Source organism: Mastigoproctus giganteus, chromosome 11 (assembly GCF_048544385.1).
Source record: "Mastigoproctus giganteus isolate SK-2022 chromosome 11, ASM4854438v1, whole genome shotgun sequence".
Lineage (NCBI taxonomy): Eukaryota > Metazoa > Arthropoda > Arachnida > Uropygi > Thelyphonidae > Mastigoproctus > Mastigoproctus giganteus.
The window spans coordinates 54,719,025-54,741,282 of NC_143585.1; the positions used below are offsets into that span (position 1 = coordinate 54,719,025).

A 22,258-nucleotide genomic window follows, 5' to 3' on the forward strand; every position below is an offset into this window, starting at 1 on the left:
TAATGGAGCCGCTTGTTAAAGAAGTACTGCAGGATCACCTAGATGAGACTGCAGTTACAGTTCGGACACAGCATGGGTTTGATAAGGGGAAGACTTGTCTGACCAATTTCATTGGATACCATGATGTGGTCACAAAGGAATTAGATGCAAAAAATAATTTTGACATCATATACTTGGATTTTAGGAAAGCTTTTGATACTGTTGCACATGTAAGACTACTGCACAAGTTGGAGCAGTATGGCATTAAGGGCAAGTAGCTGCAATGGATAAAGGATGGCCGAGGGGGAGAAGGCAGAGAGTGCTAATCGATGGACACTGCTCTTCATGGATTAATATTATTAGTGGAGTTCCCCAAGGGGACCTTGTTGGGCGCATTGTTCTTTTCTGTATTTATCAATGATATTGGTGAAGGCATATCAGTCCAAGTTTGCAGACGATACAAACGTTGGTAGGGTTGTTAATGGCAGTAAGCCGCTACAACCAGATCTGAAAAAGTTGAGCAGATGGGCTGAGAGGTGGCAACTGAAGTTTAACATTGACAAATGCAAAGTACTGCATAAGGGTAGCAGTAACCCCAGAGTAACATACCAACTGTGCAGTATTACACTCAGGGTAGTGGAGAATAAAAAAGACTTTGGGGTAATTGTGCAGTCAGATACGAAGTTTTCTGAGCAGTGCAGACAAGCTGCAAGAGTAGCCCATGGGTTCTTGTCAATGATATATAGGAATTTTGCTAGCAGGGATAAGGAGGTGATTATTCCTTTGTATAAGGCAGTGGTAAGGCCACACCTTGAAAACTGCATACACGTCTGGAGGCCCCATTTTAGGAAAGATGTTGAGCTACTAGAACAAGTACAGAGAAGAGCAACGAGATTAGTGAGTGGAACAAAGGGTTGCTGTTACTAACATAAGTTTTAAGTTCTGCAAATTGAAGCATCTGGAGACAGGGCACCTGTGAGGTGATCTGATTCAGGTGTATTAGGGGCCTTGAATGCTGATTGGATTCTTCTTCTTGCTCAGATTCTGCACGTGAGGGGGGCATAAATTCAAATTGAAGAAAGAGAGTTGTCAAATAGATGTACAGAAATTTGTCTTTAGCCAGAGGGTGGTTGATTGATGGAACAACTTCCATCTGTTGTGAAGTTGACAGCTTAAATAAATTCAAGGATGAACTAAACAAACTTTTGGAGTGAATGGATGGGTGAAACAGGAAGGGTTTTTTTTTTTTTTTTTTCTTTCTTTGCTGATGCTATGTAGGCTTGCTTCATATGTCTCTACTAATGTAGGCTTGCATCATATGTCTCTACTAATGCTAATATTGATAAATGCTTCAAGCTTAATTGCTTAAGTTTGCAGATGATACAAAGGTTGGCTGTAGCATTACTGAAAGGTCTTGATGGTTGATTTTTCTAGGACTTGTTGCTGTTGCAAACCACTAATACAAGGTACTGCACATGGGTAGTAATAATCTCACAATAACATACAGCAGAACTTCGATTGTCCATCACCCTATTTACCGTCAGTCTCTGTTAACTGTCATTTAACACCGTAATGCATTGTGATATTGGCACCATATGTCACTCAGTCTTCGTTTACAACTCACTGTATACAGTTATACTTTAACTTCTTGTTTCAAAATTTAATAATTTTTATTTAGTAAACCCATTGAAATGACAGAAACATGAGTAGTGTTGGGATTATCACAAAAAATTAAAATAATCAATTATCTAAGAAAAAGTGAAAGTACTACAAGTATAGCATCGGTTTATCAAATAGGAAGAACGACAGTAAATGATATAAAGTGGGATGCAGACAAAATCAAAAAACCACGTGTCAAAAATGGAAACCACTGACAGTAATGTTAAAAGTCATAAAACAATGAAGCTTGCTAAAAATGAGCAATTGGATACTGCAATGTTTCAATGGTTTGTTCAAAAACGTTCATTCTATTCCATTGTCGGGACCTATAATAATTGAAAAAGCCATTGTAATCAATAAAAAACTAGGCAGAGATCCTTCATTCAAGGCTAGCATCGGATGGTTGGACAAATTTAAGTTTCGCCATGGTATTCGACAGTTGTCGATCCAGGGTGAGAAGCTAAGTGCGGATAGGGCAAAAATTTCTGTTTATCATGAAAAACTACAGAAGTAAATAGCTGATCGAAGTTTGGTTAAAGACCAAAAATATAACTGTGATGAGACTGGTCTCAAATGACATTGGCCTCAATGACTGAACATATGGCACCAGGATATAAGATGCAAAAAAGATCACGTCACTATAATGATATGTGCTAATGCCAGCAGTAGTCATAAATTTCCTCTGGTTGTTATAGGAAAACCAAAAAAGCCTAGATCATTTAAAAATATTAATTTAAATGCTTTACCAGTTAAATATTTCTCACAAAACAATGGGTGGACGAGCCAAGATGATTGGTTTCATAAAATATGTGTACCACGTGTAAGATCACATTTGGCATCAAAAGGTTTACCACAATAAGCAATGCTACTGAAGGACAATGTGCCTAGTCATTCCATACATGCATGTAATTTAAAAAATGATGATTGTAAAATATCATACCACTTTCTGTCAGCAAACATGACATCTCTAATGACATTGGCCTCAATGACTGAACATATGACACCAGGATATAAGATGGAAAAAAGAATTTTTGAGAGCATGAAATGTCGTTATCACAAAATGTTCATTCAAAAACTTGTTTCAGCAGAAAATAAATTAGATGTGATAAAGTTTTGGAAAAGCTACACTCATAAAGATGCAATTTTCAATGTCACTGATGCCTGGAATGATGTTCCAGTTCAAACAATACAAAGAAGATGAATAAGTTGTGGCCAGAAATATATTCAAGTGATACAGTAAATGATTGGCTGGATATGGACAAAATGGACATCAGATGCAAAATTTTATATGACAATGAAATCGTTCAAAGAGTGATGAAAATTTCGGATGATTCTAAAACTGAAGAAGAAGAAAAAGCTGCTGCTGATGGAACAACAAACATAATTAGCCACTGTGAAGCTAAAACTATGTTGTCAAAGTGCGTTGAGTGGTTCGAGGTGCAAGAAGCAGATGCTATGCAAGTGTTACTTTTGTGTAAAATTCATAACATTGCCTCCCAAAAGGCTCGAGGGATAATGAAACAAAAGAAATTGCCTGACTGTTTTAGAAAATAAATTTAATTATAATATTGTTTTCTTTTAAATTTCTTTAATGACATTAGAACAATGTATGTATGTAATATTGTTTTCCTTTAAATTTTTTTATGACATTACTAGACAAAATATTAAAAATAGGTATGTATGTAGATACCTGTACTATGATTGTTTGATGACCTGGTAAAAAATAAATAATAATTAAAGTTTAATTATATTTCATTAGGTTATGTATTATGTAATAAAATAAACAAGTTACATGACCCGGTCTATTGTGTGTATAATGTTTTTAATGTACATATTCTATTACTCGTCTATTCTATTATCCACCATGGTCTCGGTTCTTTACCCTGACAGACAATCGAAGATCTACTGTACCACTGAATGGTTGGTTATTTGGTTTTTAGGAGCATTAGCAACTAAGGCCATATTGCTCCGGGATATGTGGTGGTCATTCTCTGACCTTTCCACATCCTCCGTATTTGGTGGTGACAGGCTCGAACCCCGGTCTAATCAAGAAGCATGTGCCACGCACTGCTGCTCCTTCTCACCTGGCTACGGAGGCGCCTGCCACTGAATGGTAACACACTCAAGATGGTGGAGAATGAAAGGTTTAGGGGTAACAGTTAGTCTAGTAGGACAGCTCATGGGGTTCTTTCAATGGAACACAAAAATTTTTGCTAGCAAGGATAACGGGAATGATTATCCCATTGTATAAAGCAATGTTCATGCTGCATATTGAGTACTGCATACAGGTCTAGAAGCCTAATTTTAAGGATATGGATCTCTTGGAAATCTTTGGGTGCAAAGAAGAGCAGCAAGATTAGTCAAGGACAGAAAACAGTGTTCTTAACTCAAAAAACAGTGTCCTTAACTAACTCAGTTCTGCAAACAGCAGAACTTGAAAACTAGGCACCTGGCATACCTGATTAAAGGGTTTAAAGCTTTAAGTAGATTAAATAACTAAACTGATGCATTCTGCTCTTTCTCAGACAACGTACATAAGAACAGGCAAACTTAAATATTATTGGAATAAACTTCCATCTGATATGAAAGTGAACACTACAGGTAGTAGTCAAGGCAAAACTGAATAGTCACTTTCTGGCAATACAAAATGTCTCTTATTTTTCCTTGCATCATTTAACCATTATTCTAATACTAAAAAGAAATTCAGCAGTAGTTCCCATACCATGTCCCTTCATTTTGTAAATAACACTTATTTTTTAATCCAATATTTTTCTTTGCATTTAAATAAATTCAGTCAACCTGGAATCTAAAATCAGGGCTGCATTTGGAAAGAAAAGACTAAAGGATAGCAGGATTTCAAGTCAATTCTGGCCTGTGACAGTTAATAGTAACAATCAAGCAGACAGCCTCAAAATATTCATGTGGAATATATTTTCCATATGCATAACTAAACCTCTCCAATTATTCTCATATTAGATATACAAGAAATAGTGTCTCTTCCCTGTCTTATTCAAATAGAAATAAACAAGTTGATTATCACACTCTTTTCATTCATTTATTATCTTAAAAAGTTATTTCTACCATTTGTCTCTATAGTTATAAATACACTACAGGTGTTGACTTACCTCTTAATATCCCTCTCAATTTCAAAATCGTTTAACGTCTGTTCTCCATACTTTTAAGTTACATGATATTGTTTATTTAGTTGTATTATTATTTTATTTGGAGACTACACTGTAGGAGTCCTTTGGGCCCCTATTATCAGAACCACTATTACTATTATACCTGTCATTAACATTCAATAGCATTCAATATTAATTCAATTAACCGAATGTTATTCAAAAACAATGCTATTCTGAATTGTTAGATTATCACAAAACTGGAGCCTTAGCTACTACTACTTACACAACTAAAGATACATTATTAATAATGTATCATTAGTTGTGTAAATAATTCAACACACCATTTGTTACCTCACTATCGTGCATTAAGAGTTTGCTGTTCAATGAGCTGAAGCAAATATCAAGATAAAGTTGTGAAATGGTGCTGTTGGGTCATGTTCAAATGAGAAAATAAAAGGAAGTGGTATGTTGTAGTTCAAACTTCCTCCAAGGGATGGTGATACAGATATTATCCAGAAGGCTGACAGATTGTAAGTAACAACCAGTTTCGTTAGTAGTGCTAATGTACCGTGTCACAATTTTGAAATAGGACAATGAATGAATATCAAATTTTGCTTTAAACTGGGAAAATCTGCAACAGAACCATATAAGATGATAAAAACAGTTTGTGATGATGAAGCATTAAGTCATATCAGTGTGTTCAAAAATGGACATGAGGATGTTCACAATGACCCAAAAAGTGGGTGTCCATCAACCTCTTGAAATGAGGACAGAGTTCCAAAAGTTCAGGAAATTGTGGCATGATTTCATCATCATTGTCCCTCAGAATGATGGCCAATGATATCGATATGAATGAGATGATCTGTCAAATTCTGAATGAAGATTTAGAGAAAAGGAAATTCTGTGAAAAATTTGTGCTGCATAGCCTCACAGAGAAGCAGAAGCAACAAAAAGTGTCATCAAGTGAAGATATCATCCAGACTTGTCAAGACAGTCCTAATTTCGTTGACTGTACGGTCACCAGATATGAGAGTTGGGTGTTTCAGTATGACTCAGATATGAAATGTCAGAGCATGCAGTGGACTTCAAAATCATCACCAAAGCCAAATGATTTTGTTTACAGAAGACTAGGATCAAAAAGATGCTGATAGTGTTTTTTGACAAACAGGGTATTATTCACAAGGAATTTGTATCTGAAGGGGAGAGAGTCAACACTGCATTCTATGTACAGGTGCTTTAAAGACTATTGAAGCACATTTCCCAGGTAAGGCTGCAATTTTAAGATAAAGGCAGCTGGTTCTTGTTGCATGATTGACAATGCCCCCGCTGACTCTGCACTTGTTGTGAAGACATTTCTTACGAAACATGGTACTGCAGAGATTAACCATCTACCCTATCCTCTCAATCTAGCACCATCACCAGTCTTCCTCCTCTTTCCTAAGGTGAAAATTGACCTCAAAGGATAAAGATTTCGGGATGTTGAGGACATGAATGCAATAGATCCATTCAATAAGGTAGTGATTACTTTGAATAAAAATAAAACCATTTTTGGGCTCCTTCATTTTGTGTTATTTTTAATGCACCAGTCTGGGAACTTTATTTCCACATCTCATATAAATGTATATTAATCATGTTATCTACATTCGGTAGGTCTGCACTTGAAACACAAAACAGATGTGCTTGAAACCATTAAAAATGTAAGCTTTCTGCATTACAAAAAAAAAAACGGTTTTTTTTTTTTTTTTTTTGCAGCCGTATAAAGCAATTTGGACCACTCTAGATTGATGAAAAAATTTTCATCAGCTCTGTATGCCTTGATAAAGATATCTTCACTATCACCTTTCTTCCAACAAGATCCAGAAAGTTTCATAAAAGATATATATATATATATATATATATATATATATATATATATATATATATTTCCATTAATTTTTCTAGTCATTTATATGCAACAAAAACGTGCGTGCATTCTGCTCTTATGAAATAGATTTACATGAACTTACTTGTGAGTGCTTCTGCTGAGAAAATAACCCAAAAGCTTCAGTGCCTGAAGACGAATCACTTCGTTAGTTGAGCCAAGGAGTTTGAAGACAGTCCTATACATAATAAAACACTTTGTTTAATTTAATCAATTTGAAATATTTAAACAAAAGAATCAGATAAACATAATAGCTGCACTAATTTGTGTTTTTTTTTTTTTTTTTCTTTTTTAATTTAAACAGGCAGAAAAGTAAAGTTCTATGTGAAAATGAAGTCATTTTATAACGTATTTTGATGTCTCAATATAAATAAGCACGACCCCATTCCAAAGAGAAATATAATGCACTTATAATGAGAGGTATCCCCCCCCTTCCAATAGTCCTTTGCCCAAGCTAGCTTTCATGTCTATGAAGAGAAGAGATATTGGTGAACTAAATCAGCGCTCTCGAATTTGTCCTTGTGGGTTGTACTTGCCTTAAAAAAAAAAAGCAAGCAGATATAAGGTTTTTTTTTTTTTTTAAGGCAACCACATCAGTAAAGAAAAGTATCTCTCAAAAATCACTGCCTTCCCACACTATGATTTTGCATACCCAAAGTCCTCGACAATGTTATAGTGACTCCCCACTCACTCTCCAAAAGAGTGAATGATGAAACTAATGTCCAAACTCATGCTCACATTTCCCTCCCTCTCTCTGACAGAAGAAAGGGGAGTGTGAGGATATTAGGCATCACCTCAGCAATAACATATCATTGAATGGTAACACAACATGAAGTAATGTTCCTTACTTCATGTTGAGCAGTGCAGACAGTCTGCTAGGACAGGTCATGGGGTTCTTTCAATGGTACACAAAAATTTTGCTAGTAGGGACAGGGGGCGATTTCCCATTGTATAAAGCAATGTTTATGCTGCATCTTGAGTACTGCATAGAGGTCTAGAAGCACGATTTTAAGGATATGGATACCCTGAGCTTGAAGAATAGGGTAGATGCCCACGAAGGAATTCAGTAGGGATGGGGGTCGATTGCCCACCTCAACACCAGAGCAAGAACTTGCCTCTCAAGCAACACAGCAGCAACCCCCAAGGCAGAATGCACTGGTCTCGCAGGAGGTAGCTATTGTCAGTAACTTTCCCCCAGGGGGCTCACATCTGGTGAGTATATGATACAAAGGTTGGCAGGGTTGTTAATGACAGTAATGGCAGTGTGCTAGCAGTGTGCTACTGCAACAGGATCTAGATAATTTGGGCAGATGGGATAAGATGTGGCAACTGAAGTTTAACCTTGACAAATGCAAAGTGCTGCATATGGGTAGAAGTAACCCCATGTAAACATACCAACTGTGTAGTACTACACTTAAGGTGGTAGAAAATGAAAAAGACCTGGGAGTAATTGTGCAGTCAGATATGAAGTTTTCTGAGCAATGCAGACAGGCTGCCAGGGCAGGTCATGGGGTTTTGTCAATGATATATAGGAATTTTGCTAGCAGGGAGAAGGAGGTGACTGTCCCTCTGTATAAGGCAATGGTCAGGCCACGCCTTGAGTACTGCGTACAGGTCTGGAGGCTTCATTTTAGGAAGGATGTAGATTTACTTGAGCGTGTACAGAGAAGGGCAACAAGATTGGTGAGGGGAATGAAGGGAATCCTCTTACCAAGAGAGGCTTAAGTTCTGCAAATTGCAGTGGCTGGAGACTAGGCATCTGCGCGGTGATCTGATTGAGGTGTATAAAGCCTTGAATGGGATGAGCATGCTGAATTCTGATGGGATCCTTCCACTTGTTCAGATTACGAACCTAAGGGGGCATAAATTCAAATTAAGAAAAGACAGATGTAGAATAGATGTGCGGAAATTTGCCTTTAGCCAGCGGGTGGTTAATTGCTGGAACAAACTTCCGTCTGTCGTTGTGGAAGTTGACAGGTTAAATAAATTTAAGGAGCAACTGGACAGGCATTTGGAGGGAATGGTGTGATTTTTTTTTTTTTTTTTTGGCTGATGCTGCATAAGCTTATACACCTGCTTTCTTGCATCACATGCCACTACTACTACTACTACACCCAGGGTCTTAGCTGGATATCATCATTCTTCTCTTTCTTGGTGATTCCTTTCTACTTCTCTCTCTCTCTCTCTCTCTCTCTCTCTCAGGATAATAGGGAAATTTTTATTTTGGCCGGTGCAGCATAAGCCTCAGGCTTCCTTGCACCATATGGCTATTAATAATAATAATAATAATAATATTGTCAAGGAAATGGGAAATACATTGTGAAAAAAGGATAAGGAATATAACCGTGGTATTCCTTCATGTGGTTCCCTCGGCACATGGGCAGAACCAGAAGCGGAAATGGCTCGGGTACGTGGCAAACAAAATCATTCATCCGTACTGCAGACCACTGCTTCAAAAATAGGATGTATTCATATACCTCTGTCTCTATTCATGGTATTCTTACTGGATGAGCCAATCCGTAAACCCTCCAGCCACTTACACTCCCAGTACCCATGCGCGTCGTGGTCCATGATGATCACGTCCTCTGGGGAGATCTGATGCTGCTTCTCCCAAAAATGTTCAGCCACAGCAGACTTATAATCGGCGGTTCTTATAGCATTTAAACGCTTCCCCCAGACGATCCCTGTCGTTTTGTTTCCCACACATAACGCACAATCCCCACAATCCAGGCATTCTATTCTATATACAACTCCACTACTGAGATCTTTTGGTATACGGTCTTTCACCTGGGATAGAGCTGTGCACAGCCTCCGCCCGTGCACACCGTGTCTTATATCCCCGTAAAATTCTCGCTAAATGCTCAGTAAGGCCTGGATAGTAGGGGATTATCTTGCAGCAGATATTATTATCTGCTGCAAGATAATAATACTTATAAGGTGACCCAGAGGAACCCATTAGTGGGCCTGGAATGGCAAGTCAACAAATTAGTGCAATCTTGGTTGAATATGGAGAAGATTTCCAAGGAGACTTTCTGGGCATTACACGCTACAGGTAGTCAACTCCCTAGGTTTTTCGGACTGCCAAAAATTCATAAGGCTGAAGTACCCCTGAGACCCACAGTATCGTTTATAGGAAGTCCTTCCCCTGCTCTATCGGGGTACGTGGCTAATTAATTGCACCCATAGTGGGGCAGTCCAAATATGTTATTAAAGACAGTAGAGAGTTTGTAAATTTTGTGGGGAATTTGACTATAAATGATAATGAGAGTATGATCTCTTTTGATGTCGTATCTTTATTCACATGTATTCCTATTAAACATGGAATACATTGTGGTAAAATGGCACTGACCAAGGATGCCTCACTTGGTAACAGATCAATGCTTGGTATAGAAGATATTTGTTCCGGGGTGGAATTACGTCTGGCTAGTACTACCATGTTATTTCAAGGAACTATGTACAAACAGGTTCATAGTACGGCCATGGGTTTGCCCATTAGTGCCATCGTGGCCAATTTGGCCATGGAGGAGTTGGAAAGTATAGTTTTTAGTGGGTGTTTGTTTCCTATTAGAAATTGGAAGAGAAGGGGGGGGGGGAGGATGATGCAGTTTGCTGGCTTAATAGCTTCTCCCAATTTATAAAATTTACCTCAGAGGTGGAAATAGGCGGTACTCTGCCATTTTTGGATGTATTGGTCTCTAGGATGGGTTCCAGACTTAAGACCCCAGTATTTAGGAAACCCATGTGTAGAGGCCAATACACCCACTACAACTCAGCACAAGCTGGATGATATAGGAACAGTGTAGTGAAAGCTCTATTTGATAGAGCAGGATCACACTGCACCACCTCTGAGGATAAAGAAAAGGAAATTGATCATGTCACGGCAGACCTTAGAAAATGCGGATACCCCCAGAGGATCCTGGATAGATATAGTAGAGGAGTGTTTGAGCCATTCATTCCGGTAGCCACTGCATACATCCCCTACTATCCGGAATTTTACGGGGATATAAGACACGCTGCGTACAGCTTCCCGGGCGGAGGCTGTGCACAGCTGTATCCCAGGTGAAAGACCATATACCAAAAGATCTCAGTAGTGGAGTTGTATATAGAATAGAATGCCCGGATTGTGGGGATTGTGCGTTATGTGTGGGAAACAAAACGACAGGGATCGTCTGAGGGAAGCGTTTAAATGCTATAAGAACCGCCGATTATAAGTCTGCTGTGGCCGAACATTTTTGGGAGAAGCAGCATCAGATCTCCCCCAGAGGAGCGATCATCGTGGACCACGCGCATAGGTACTGGGAGCGTAAGTGGCTAGAGGGTTTACAGATTGGCTCATCCAGTAAGAATACCATGAATAGAGACAGAGGTATACGCATACATCCTATTTTTGAAGCAGTGGTCCTCAGTACAGATGAACGATCATTTCCGATTCCGGTTCTGCCCATGCGACAAGGGAACCACATGAAGGAATACCATGCGTGGAGGTACCGTGAGCCTGTTATATAGGAGAGGTTGCAGGAAGTCTTATCACTGTTGAGGAAGAGAGCTGATGCTCTCAAAAGCTTCAGGTTTTTTAGCGCTTTTAATCTTTATATTTTAGCATATTATATAGTATATGATTTTATTATAATTTTAGCATTCCGTAATATACAGCCATCAGTTTATTTTAAATTATAGTAAATTATACAATGTTTTATATATTTGGTGGTCACGCATCTATGGATGAAACAGACTTATTAGCATCTTTCTTTTCCTCTAAATGTTGCATTAATTATCTTGATAAACTGCCTCTTAACCCCCCCCCCCCGGATGATGCTACATAAGCTTGCTTCTTTTGCCACTGCTAGTATCAATAATAATAATGTCCATCCTTCATCATTTCCCTCTCAAAATAAAACAGGCAGGTTGTTATCATGCTCAGTTTCAACATACAGATTTCTAAACAAGATCACTTATCTTTCTTTATTGGGAAATAACCTAACTGCTAAACTTTCTTAATATAAGCATATCACAAATATTGCTTCCTTAGCAATTGAGGGTAAAAATAAAAAAAGAAAAAAAAAACATTTCAGGTTTCTGTTTTGCCCTCAACATTACTCTCACAACTGTTACTAACCCATACAAATCACAAATCCACCCAACTCTGGAATATCTTCCCACATTTTATCTTTAAAATGGTCAGCTTGACTAATGATTCCTCACAAACTCATTACACTCACTATCATGGTCATTTCTAAACAAGATCACTTATCTTTCTTTATTGGGAAATAACCTAACTGCTAAACTTTCTTAATATAAGCATATCACTGGTTTGCAGGAAGGACATTATTCTATGTCCTTCCTGCAAACCAGTTAAAACAGGTTCCTCATCTAGTCAACAGCTATTCACTGTTTAAATCTAAGTTCACAACCAAACTAACTTTTTCTCTTCCTCATTTATCCCTTTTAATGATGTTCTTTTGAACACCCTTCCTTCTTTCACAATATTACCTGAAAATTATAATCTTCTCAATGTCCAGCCTATTCATATATTCAATGGGTTGAAGATTGAGAAGATGAAAAATATTAGAATCCTGCATCTTTGGAGTCAATTTAAAAACAAAAAACCTTTATTACTAGCAACATGATTTCAGAGATGCTAAAAATAAATGCAACAGTAACAGTAATAGCCACATAGTGCAAGGAAGCCACAGGCTTTTGCAGCATTGGTTTGGGGAGGGAGGGAAGTAGGTACAAAAAAATTATTTGCCTTTCTCCTCACATAGGTAACTATCCAATTGACCTTTGAATTCATTGAAACTGTCAATCTCAACTACCAGCAAAAGGCAACCTGTTCCAGTAATCCTTCAAACACTTACCGGTGATGAGATTATCCAAGTGCAAGCAGTTAATTTCCAGCTCCAAGAAATCGATAAGTGTTTGAAGACTTGAACCGTTTTATTGACTTAACTGTCATATTAAGTTGTACTCTATAAGTAGTGTTGTACTCCGAGGCATGCTCATTTTTATTTTAAATTTGGCTAAAGATTTTGTAAGTTACTACTTAATATATATATAGAACCGTTGTTTCGTTCGAATCTTGCCAACATTGTTATAATATAGAGCAAGTGGTAGGGAAATTCAAATTTTTAATTTCGGTAAACAGGTAGCTCTAGAGTTTGAATCAGTTAGGTTGGCATTAGTGAGAGAGAGAGAGAGAGAGAGAGAGAGAGAGAGAGAGAGAGAATCACCTAGAAAAAGAAGAATGATGATATCCAGCTCAGAACCCTGGGTGTGCCAAGCTCATACTCACCAGATGTGAGCCCCTGGGGATATATCTTTGTGTTTAGCTAAGGATAAAACTAATTTAACATTGTGATCATTAAGGTACAGCGTAACGTATATTCCAAATTTATTAATGTAAGGTATAACATCAAACTAGACAGCATAATGCATATCACTGCATTTAGGAATCTATTAGATTTGTGTAGTATCGACAATTAAATTTATTAATCTTATTAATTTTCATTGTTAATCAATTGTATAAAAAACAGAGATCATGCCCCAGACTAGAGCAACAAAGCAACAGTGTCTGTAGCTAAGGGGGGGGGGGGACCATAGGGGCAATTCTCCAATGCATCACAGCCTAAAAAAAATGTTACCCTTGTGAATTGTTTGCGGACCTTTCTGGAACAGGACATATCTAGCCAAGGAGGATTTCTTTGTATGTGCTGATGCAAAGAGAGTGTCAAGAAATTAGGCACTAACGGAGTGTTCTGATGGGCATCTTTGAGAGTTTGAAAACTTGGGTAGATAAACTCAAAAGAGATTTACTTAACAAGTACAGGTCAAGGGAAAAAAAAAGTTGCAAGTTAGGGTTAAATTTGAAAGTGTCTGCAATTTTGCCCAGAAACAATAGGAGGAAGTTTATGATGAGAGCCTTATCAATCAATTCAGCCCTGGAAGGATTGTGCATGGCTCATGAGGCAGAATTTTTTTTACCATGGTCTGTACTTGGTAACATCAGAGACTGCTTCTACAGGGATGGGATATATTTAAGCAGAAATGTTGCAAAAATATTTTCTGATGCTATCGAGGCAGTGCTAGATGGATTGATGAACACAATGGTGAGTTCCTAACTTCCTCACATTTCGAGGGTACAGCTCTAAAATGTTGTTCACAGGCCAGCCACTAGTTACTACACCTGACTGAACCTATTGGTAACTCTCTAGGAGACTTCCAGATCAGCTGGTGTATAATCTCGCTGCCTCTACTTTGCCAGATATTGAATGGAGGGAGTCCGAGTAGTGTGTATGCAGGAGGGGGGGGGGGCACTGACAAGGGCACGTTATGTCAAGGATCTGGATATATTCTTACCATGTGTAAAAAAAGGTCGAAAACCACTGATCTAAACCTTGGTTTTCCAATAAATATGTGCTAAGGCTCTTCAAGAGAAGAATGTTGCATATTCTAATTGGTTTCCAATTCTTCAGTTTCATTTTCTGCCTACACCAGAGCTCACAACAATTGTAAAGCAGTCATTAATCAGTCCAAACTAGATTTTCAACAGGCTAAGAGCAGAAAACTTGCTTCTTGCCCTGATAGTATCCGAGCATGCTGGTCTCTTGCCAAAGCTATTGGCCGCAACTTTTGCCCATTTCTGCTCCCACCTCTGTCAAAACAAGATGGTTCTATTGTCATTTCAGCCAAGGATAAAGCTGACCTGCTAGCATCCCATTTTTCTTCCAACTTATGTATTAATGATCTTGTAAAAAGACCTCCCACCACATCCCATTCAATGCCTCCTCTGGTTTTTCGTCAAAAGAATGTCAGAAGGATTTTGAAGAATCTTGATGCTAAGAAAGCTCCAGGTCCTGATGGTATTTCTCCAATTGTTCTCAAAAGCTGTGTTCCTAAACTTACTCCTGTTCTCTGCCACCTTTTTTCACTTTCTTATTCCAAAAGTGTTTTTCCTTCTGCTTGGAAATTTGCTCATATCCAGCCAGTTCCTAAGAAGAGTGACAAATCCCTCCCATCCAATTATCATTCCATTGCAATTACTTCTACTCTTTCTAAAGTAATGGAGAAATCAATCAACCGCCAACTCTTACTATCTATCTATCTTACTATCAGTGTTGATCCACTGGTGATATTCTGGCTTATGTTACCCATTTATGGACAAATTCGATGGAAAAGTTCAGTGAAACACAAGCAGTTTCTCTTGACATCTTAAAGGCTTTCGATCGTGTATGGCATAAAGGACTTCTAAACAAGTTTCCATCTTATGGTTTGCCAACTGTTTTTTGTAATTGGTTATCCAGTTTTCTCTCTGATTGCTTATTGAGGATGATGATAGATGGCCCTGTGTCTTCTAACTTCTCCGCTAATGCTGGTTTCCCCCCAAGGTTCGGGTCTTTTCCTCTTGTATATTAATGATCTTTTCCACTGACTGCAAATCCTATCCATAGTTTTGCTTTTGAAAATACGTTGCATTCCACTTCCCAGTTTGAGAAACCTTGCCCTGCTCAATCAGCTTCAACTTCTTGAATATCCACTAACGATTCCTTGAATGCCGATCTCCAGGTAATTTTACAATGGGGTAAAGACAACTTAGTTGATTTCAATCCTTCTAAAACTCAGACCTGTCTTATATCTCACAAAAAAAATGGATTCTTCTGCACCTATGCTTATCTTTGGTGACACTCCGATTTCTAGGCAAGATGATATATCTCTTTTGAGGTTTACCCTGACTTCTAATCTCATTTGGTACAAGCACATTACAAATATTTCTTCCTCTGCATCTAAAAAAACTTGGTTTTCTCTTTCGCTTTGACGTTACTTTTCTTCCAAACAGCTGTTCGCTCTGTACAAATCACAAATCCGAACTACTATGGAATATTGTTCCCACATCTGGGGCAGTTTGCTTAAAACCTCTCTCAAGCATTTAGATTCCATTCAGAAGATGGCAGTTAGATTAATCAATGACTCTTCTGTAATAGAGTCTCACCACTCTGTCTCATAGATGTAGTTTCTGCTGCATGCCTTTTCTACAGATACTTCCATCGGCATGTTCTTCTGAATTGGCTTCTATAATTCCTGCTCTCTCTCTTTCAAAACAGTCCAAACACGTGCCGCCACAAACCAACATCCATTTGCTGTCCACTATCAAACTCACAGAACCAACTTTTCATTTTCCTTGTTTATTCATTCAACTGCCATTTCCTGGAACAACCTTCCTTCATACGAATTTCCTGAAAATTACAGTCTACAGAAGTTCAAGTCTAATGCCAACAGATATCTTCTTTCATCTTCTCAACCTCTAACCCATGCATGGTACTAAGTACTATAGGTTCTAATACCTCTCGTGTTTGGGGTTTTCGAAGAAAAAAATTTTAAAGGCACAAAGGGTGATACCGTTGCACACTTTGACACTAATAACATTAAGCTTAGGCGATATGGAGATTTACTTAACAAGTACAGGTGAATGTTGAAAAAAAGTTGCGAATTACGGTTAAATTTGAAAGTGTCTGCAATTTTGCCCGAAATGATAGGAGGGAGTATATGATGAGTGCCCTATCAATCAATTTGGTCCTAGAGAGATTGTGCAAGACTCATGAGGTAGAATTTTTTTTTTTTTTAGTGTGGTCTATGCTTGGTAACAGTAGATACTGCTTCTAGAGGGATGGGATATAATTAAATAGAAATGTTGCCAAAATATTTGCTGATGCTATCAAGTGAGTGTTAGAAGGGTTGGAAAATTGCTAGCTTGGTGGGATGCACAGGCTAAGAGATTAACAGTAGCTGCAGGCAGAGGTGAAAGTCATTCTTGCACTGCTTCTATTAGAATTAGAAGCAGCTGGAAAGCAAGTTGCTCGGTAGGGCTGGCTTGAAGCAGGTGCAACCACACCCAACCCAACACTTGAAGATGCCCTGTGCTTGGAAATGTCCTGAGTGAGGGACCTTTCCCACAGTGCCTTAAAAAATACTGTGATGCACATCCGCACCATCAGTGCCTTTGGCTAATTCTACATATTTTTTAGAATGTTTTTTTTTTATTCTTAATATATATTTTTAAATTCTTTACCATGTATGGACGTGTATTAAGAATACTAAATAAATATCAATATATTTCTTTAAAATTAGATTGAGGACAAGCAGAAAGTGAGATCGAAATGGAAAATATTTGAGTAGAAGAGAAAAACTAAAAACAAAAATTGCATAAACAGCAGACTGCAGGGACAACAATGAGACACTCTTTTTAAATATATAAAAATTCCAAAAAAAAAAAAAAAAAAGAAATGAATAAAGAGCAGGAGGTTTATGAAAATTTATTAATTTATCCACCAATTGAGAGGGCATCTGCTTAAAGTGGAAAAGGAAACACTTTTTTGCAAAATTGAGAGTAGGAGTGTTATAAGCCTAATGACTCTGATGAGTAAAAACAACTGTACAGAGAAACAGAGTAAGCCAGTAAATCAGTGTCTTATAATGGGGGATTTTGATTTCCCAGATATTAACTGGAATTTGTGGGTTGGTCACTCACACACTAGCAAGGCTTTTGTGGATTTATTGGATGACTGTTTTCTACAGCACCATGTTCGGGAGACAACTAGAGGGAGTAATACTCTTGATCTGATTATCAGTAGTGATTCTTCACGCATTAAGAATCTGCAGATAAAGGAACCACTAGGTGGCAGTAGTCACGGTGTGCTGAAGTGGGATTTACTCAAAGAGGTAACTACTATCAGGGGTAAAGGGAAGGGTTTTTCCTTTTGTAAAGGTGACTAAGGTGGTCTGAGACAGTATTTAAATTCTATAGGGTGGGACCAACTGATGATGTTACCAACAGCAAATTCAAAATGGGAAGCATTCAAAGAATTAATCTTTGAAGCTACTAGGCTTTTCATACCAACTAAGAAATACTGTTCAAGGTTTAGCCCTAAATGGATGTCAGATGAACTAATGAGACATGTGGCAGAGAAGAAAAATGCATGGGATACATATAAATTAATGGGTTACAAAGAAGCCTATAATAGATATAAGCTGGTCTGTAACCAAGTCACAATGGAGATTAGGCAGACAAAGGCATATTACGAGAAATCTTTGGCAAAGGATGCAAAGAAAAATAGCAAAGAGTTCTTTACTTATGTAAACTCTAGAAGGAAGGGGATGAATCAGATTGGTCCACTGAATATCGATGGTTCAACTGTTGATGATACTGCTCAGGTAGCTAACAATTTTGTAATAATTGAGAGGACTCTGTCAAAAATTCTTACCCGGGAAAATTTGTAGTGGCCTCATATTATGGTTTATGGCCAAAATCACACCGGCCTCCGGCCCACTGGAGTTTCTCCGGTAAGGCTTGTCCGCCTCTGTTGATAGAGAAAAAATATGAAATTGTCTAACGCTTTGAGCGAAATGAAAGACCATGTGATACTGCACGTGCTACAGGCCTAAATGAGGCAACGCCAAGAATTAGAGAGATGCATAAAAACAACTTTCATAGCAGGAACAGCTCAAAGTGTAATTAAAATTCATTAGATCAAGACACAAAGAATTGGAAGAGATGGAACGGCTGTCATCGTTTCAATAGAAAATCAAACAAAAAACAAGTTCGCTTATGATAGAAGCAAAAGCATTAGCAATATTTTATTACGTAATAGTCGTAATAAAATACTTACGTATTTTATTACGATCATTTATTGTGTTTGGTAATGTTTTGGTTACAAATGTGTGTTCAATCTTGGGTGGTTAGCATTTAACCCTATTTTTCCCATAGGGCCTGTTGTTTATATTGCACAATTTTGCATTGCACGAGGGTTTCTAGGAACACAACTATCGTGCTATACGAGGACTGACTGTACCTATTTATCTCATATTATCCAAAATGAATTAATTAATACTATGGGGAGTAAGGTAGACAGAAAATAGTAAAATTGGTGAAGAGTGCAAAATACTATTCTCTATAACTTGACTGCACACCGGATGTAAATCACACAGAACAACTATCGGTTATTTTGAGATTTCTTTACATTAGTTTACATTTTATTACTTTTTTTGCAGTACATTACCCAACAGGAAGAGAGTTGTCAGAAAGGGTTAAATTAATTTTGGTTAAATTAGGAATAGAATTGTCTAATTGTCAAGGCCAAGGCTACGACAATGGTGTTAACATGAAGGGTGCTTATCAAGGTGGACAGGTATATATTTCAAAAGAAAATCCGAAAGCAACGTAAAATCCTTGTGCATGTCATGACATAAATTTATTGCTTGGGGATATAGCAAACTCGTCAATAATATCATTTACTTTCCTTGGCATTTTGCAAAACATTTACGCTATATTTGCTGCATCAACATCACGCTAGCATATATTAAATAACATGTAAGGGATTTAACACCAAAACCTTTGTCTGAAACAAGATGGAAGTGTAGAGTACACAGCATGAAAGCAATACATTTTCAAATACCAGAATTCATAGAAGCACTAAAGGAAATTGTTGAAACAGTTTCTGATATTAAAGTTAAGTCGAAAATAAATCCCACACCTGAATAGTTGTTGTCCATTAATCTGTACATATTCCAATCATATGGTATGATCTTTTATCAAACTTTACTTAGTAAGTAAATTATTGCAAGAAAATTCTGCATATGGACATAGCAATTAAGCACTTAAAAGAAATCATAGAATTATTTGAATGTCACAGATTTTCTGGTTTATCAACTTCCTTGAATAAGGCAAGAGAAACTGTGAATAATAAATTAAATATTAATTTAGAATTCAAGGAAAACTTTTTTGTGATGAATAATTTTGTTATGAATCTTGGGGTACTCAATTTTTAGATGCAGAGGAAAATATTAAAATAATTTTCTCCGAATTATTGATACTAACAATTCAATCTTTTAAAAATCACTTTGAATTATATGTAAAATATTAAAGCATTTTTGGGTTTTTGTATGATTTTAATAAATTAAAAGTTGTACCTGCAGAAGAACTTTAAAAGCACACTGTAAAATTATGTTTACATTTAGAACCAGATTTGGATAAAATGGATTTGTACAAAGAAATTGATATGTTCCAAAAAATTGTTCTTCCAAACTCTTCAAGTTTCAAAGCCTTAAAAATTCATATACAGCAGACTCTTGATTTACCAGGATCGGATTAACTGGGACACTTCAAGACTCTAAATTAAAAAAAAAAAAAAAAAAAAAAATTCAACCAGAAATCATAAAATTCAAGTAATAACTAGAATAGGTATAAACAGATGTTTTTTGCAAGTCGTAAATAAGCGACAAGAAGCGGTGTTATAAGTTGTCATTAGGAGATTAGTGTGGCTATTATCTTGCAACCCCCCCCCACTATCTTCACACCTGCGCTGGGGGAAAAAAAAAAAAAAGAGAGAGAGACCAAATGTTTAGTTTGTTTTAGTGCGTTGCGTCGATTATTGGTTTCCATCACACCACAAATGGACAAATATTGTTTCATTTATTTAGGTCAGGAATGTCGGAATTTTTTTTTATAGTAACTATTTTTTTTTTTTTGTTTAGAAATTGTGAAAATGATGGGCAAATGCAAGAAAATTAAACAAAAATTTGAAACTATTCAAAAGTTTGAAAACGGTGCATACGTTAAATCTCTACAGAACCATTATAATGTTGGTGACCAAACCATATGCAACATCGTAAAAAATAGAAAGGGAAGCACCGTATTGGACACATGAGTAGTACGTGGTAAGTTTTCTCGTTTTTTATCTATCGCCATACTTTTTACATAGGTTGCTGGACATTTTTCGATACAGTAAGTCCCCAACTTATGTAGTTCGGACTTAAGTTATGTTTTTTATAGTTTTTTTATATGACTGAAGATTTCGGTGAAGGGGACACACATTTCACTACAATAACATAAAAATCCACAGAATTCCAGCTATCGGTATTATCACAAATGCAATAAGATAGTTTACTACCCCTTTTTTTGATGATTTGCACTAACAGAAAAGCCCAATAAACCAGAAATTGCAAATTGTTTTTATTGTTTTATGGCAGTGACCTCCAGAAATCTGCTTTAGTAAAATGTAAACTAAAGAGTAAGAACAGGTGCATGTATACTTGCATGTACACCAATGCTAGGAGTATAGTAAATAAATTTGATGAATTTGAAGTGCCGGACAAGACATCAAAGGCAGATATTGTTGGGATATCAGAGACACAATTAATTGATTGATTTTGATTTTTCTGGTGCAAAAATCAGACATGGTGTCACACAGATAAAAGCAGTACAGAACTGGAATTTGGGGAGTACAATGTGTAGAGAAAAGATAGCCAGGACACGAAGGGAGAAGTGGTTATTATGTTAATTAAGAAACACATAAAATTTAAGGCGGGGCATCCAGTTGACATAGATGGAAAGTGCAATGTTGAGTCAGTTTGGTGACATAAACATTGGGAAAGAAAAAAATCAGAGGAGGAGGCCTAATGACTCTGATGAGTACAACAAACAATTGTACAGAGAAATAGGGTGGCTCAGTAAATCAGAATGTTATATTCTGATTTACTGAGTATAATTAAATTCTATACAGTGGGACCAACTGATGATGTTACCAACAGCAAATTCAAAATGGGAAGCATTCAAAGAACTTATCTTGGAAGCTACTAGGCTTTACATACCAAATAAGAAATATTGTTCAAGGTTTAGGCCTAAGTGGATGTCAGATGAACTGATGAGACATATGGTAGAGAAGAAAAATGCATGGGATACATACAAATTAACACGTGACACAGAAGCCTATGATAGATAACCAAGTTACAAAGAAGGTTAGGCAGGCGAAGGCAGATTACGAGAAATCTTTGGCAAGGGATGCAAAGAAAAACAGCAAAGAGTTCTTTATTTATGTAAACTCTAGAAGGAAGGGGATGAATCAGATTGGTCCACTTGATATCGATGGGTCAACTGTTGATGATCCTGCTCAAGTAGCTAACAAACTGAATGAATATTTTGCATGACATTCACACATGAGGAGTTATTCAGCGAGGGGAATGCCAGAGGTGTATTCAACTCTGGCAGTAAGCTAGAGAATCTTGTAATAACTGAGAGTAAAGTGGAGGAGAAATTGTTGAAAATAAATACAAGAAAGGCACCCGGGGTGGATGGGATCTATCCAGTTATATTAAAGGAGGCAGCAAAGGAAGTAAGCAAACCCTTAGCCATAATTATTAGAGCTTCCTTGGACTCAGGGGAAGTACCCATGGACTGGAGATGTGCAAATGTGACCCCAATTCACAAAGGAGGATCAAAGGGCGACACAAATAATTATAGACCTGTTAGTTTAACTTCTGTTCCTGGAAAATTAATGGAGGCACTGGTTAAAGAAGCACTGCAGGATCATCTAGACAAGACTTCATTTATAGCTCGGACACAGCATGGTTTTGTTAAGGGATAGTCTTGCCTGACCAATCTGATTGGATACTATGATGCAGTCACAAAAGAACTGGATGCAGGAAATAACTTTGATATTATATACTTGGATCTTAGAAAGGCTTTTGATACTGTTGCACATGGAAGACTGCTGCACAAACTGGAGCCGGTTGGCATTGGAGGCAAATT

General features: G+C 37.3%; 1 protein-coding gene across 1 annotated transcript in view; it reads right to left on the bottom strand.

Annotated features, from left to right (window-relative positions):
- The window catches only part of rg (A kinase anchor protein rugose), a 1,582,765-nt gene that overhangs the window by 1,173,702 nt on the left and 386,805 nt on the right, over positions 1-22,258 (bottom strand). Inside the window, exon 22 of the mRNA XM_090384432.1 lies at positions 6,767-6,859. Within this exon, the coding sequence (XP_090240558.1) occupies positions 6,767-6,859 (93 nt within the window). The remainder of the gene's footprint in view (positions 1-6,766; positions 6,860-22,258) is intronic.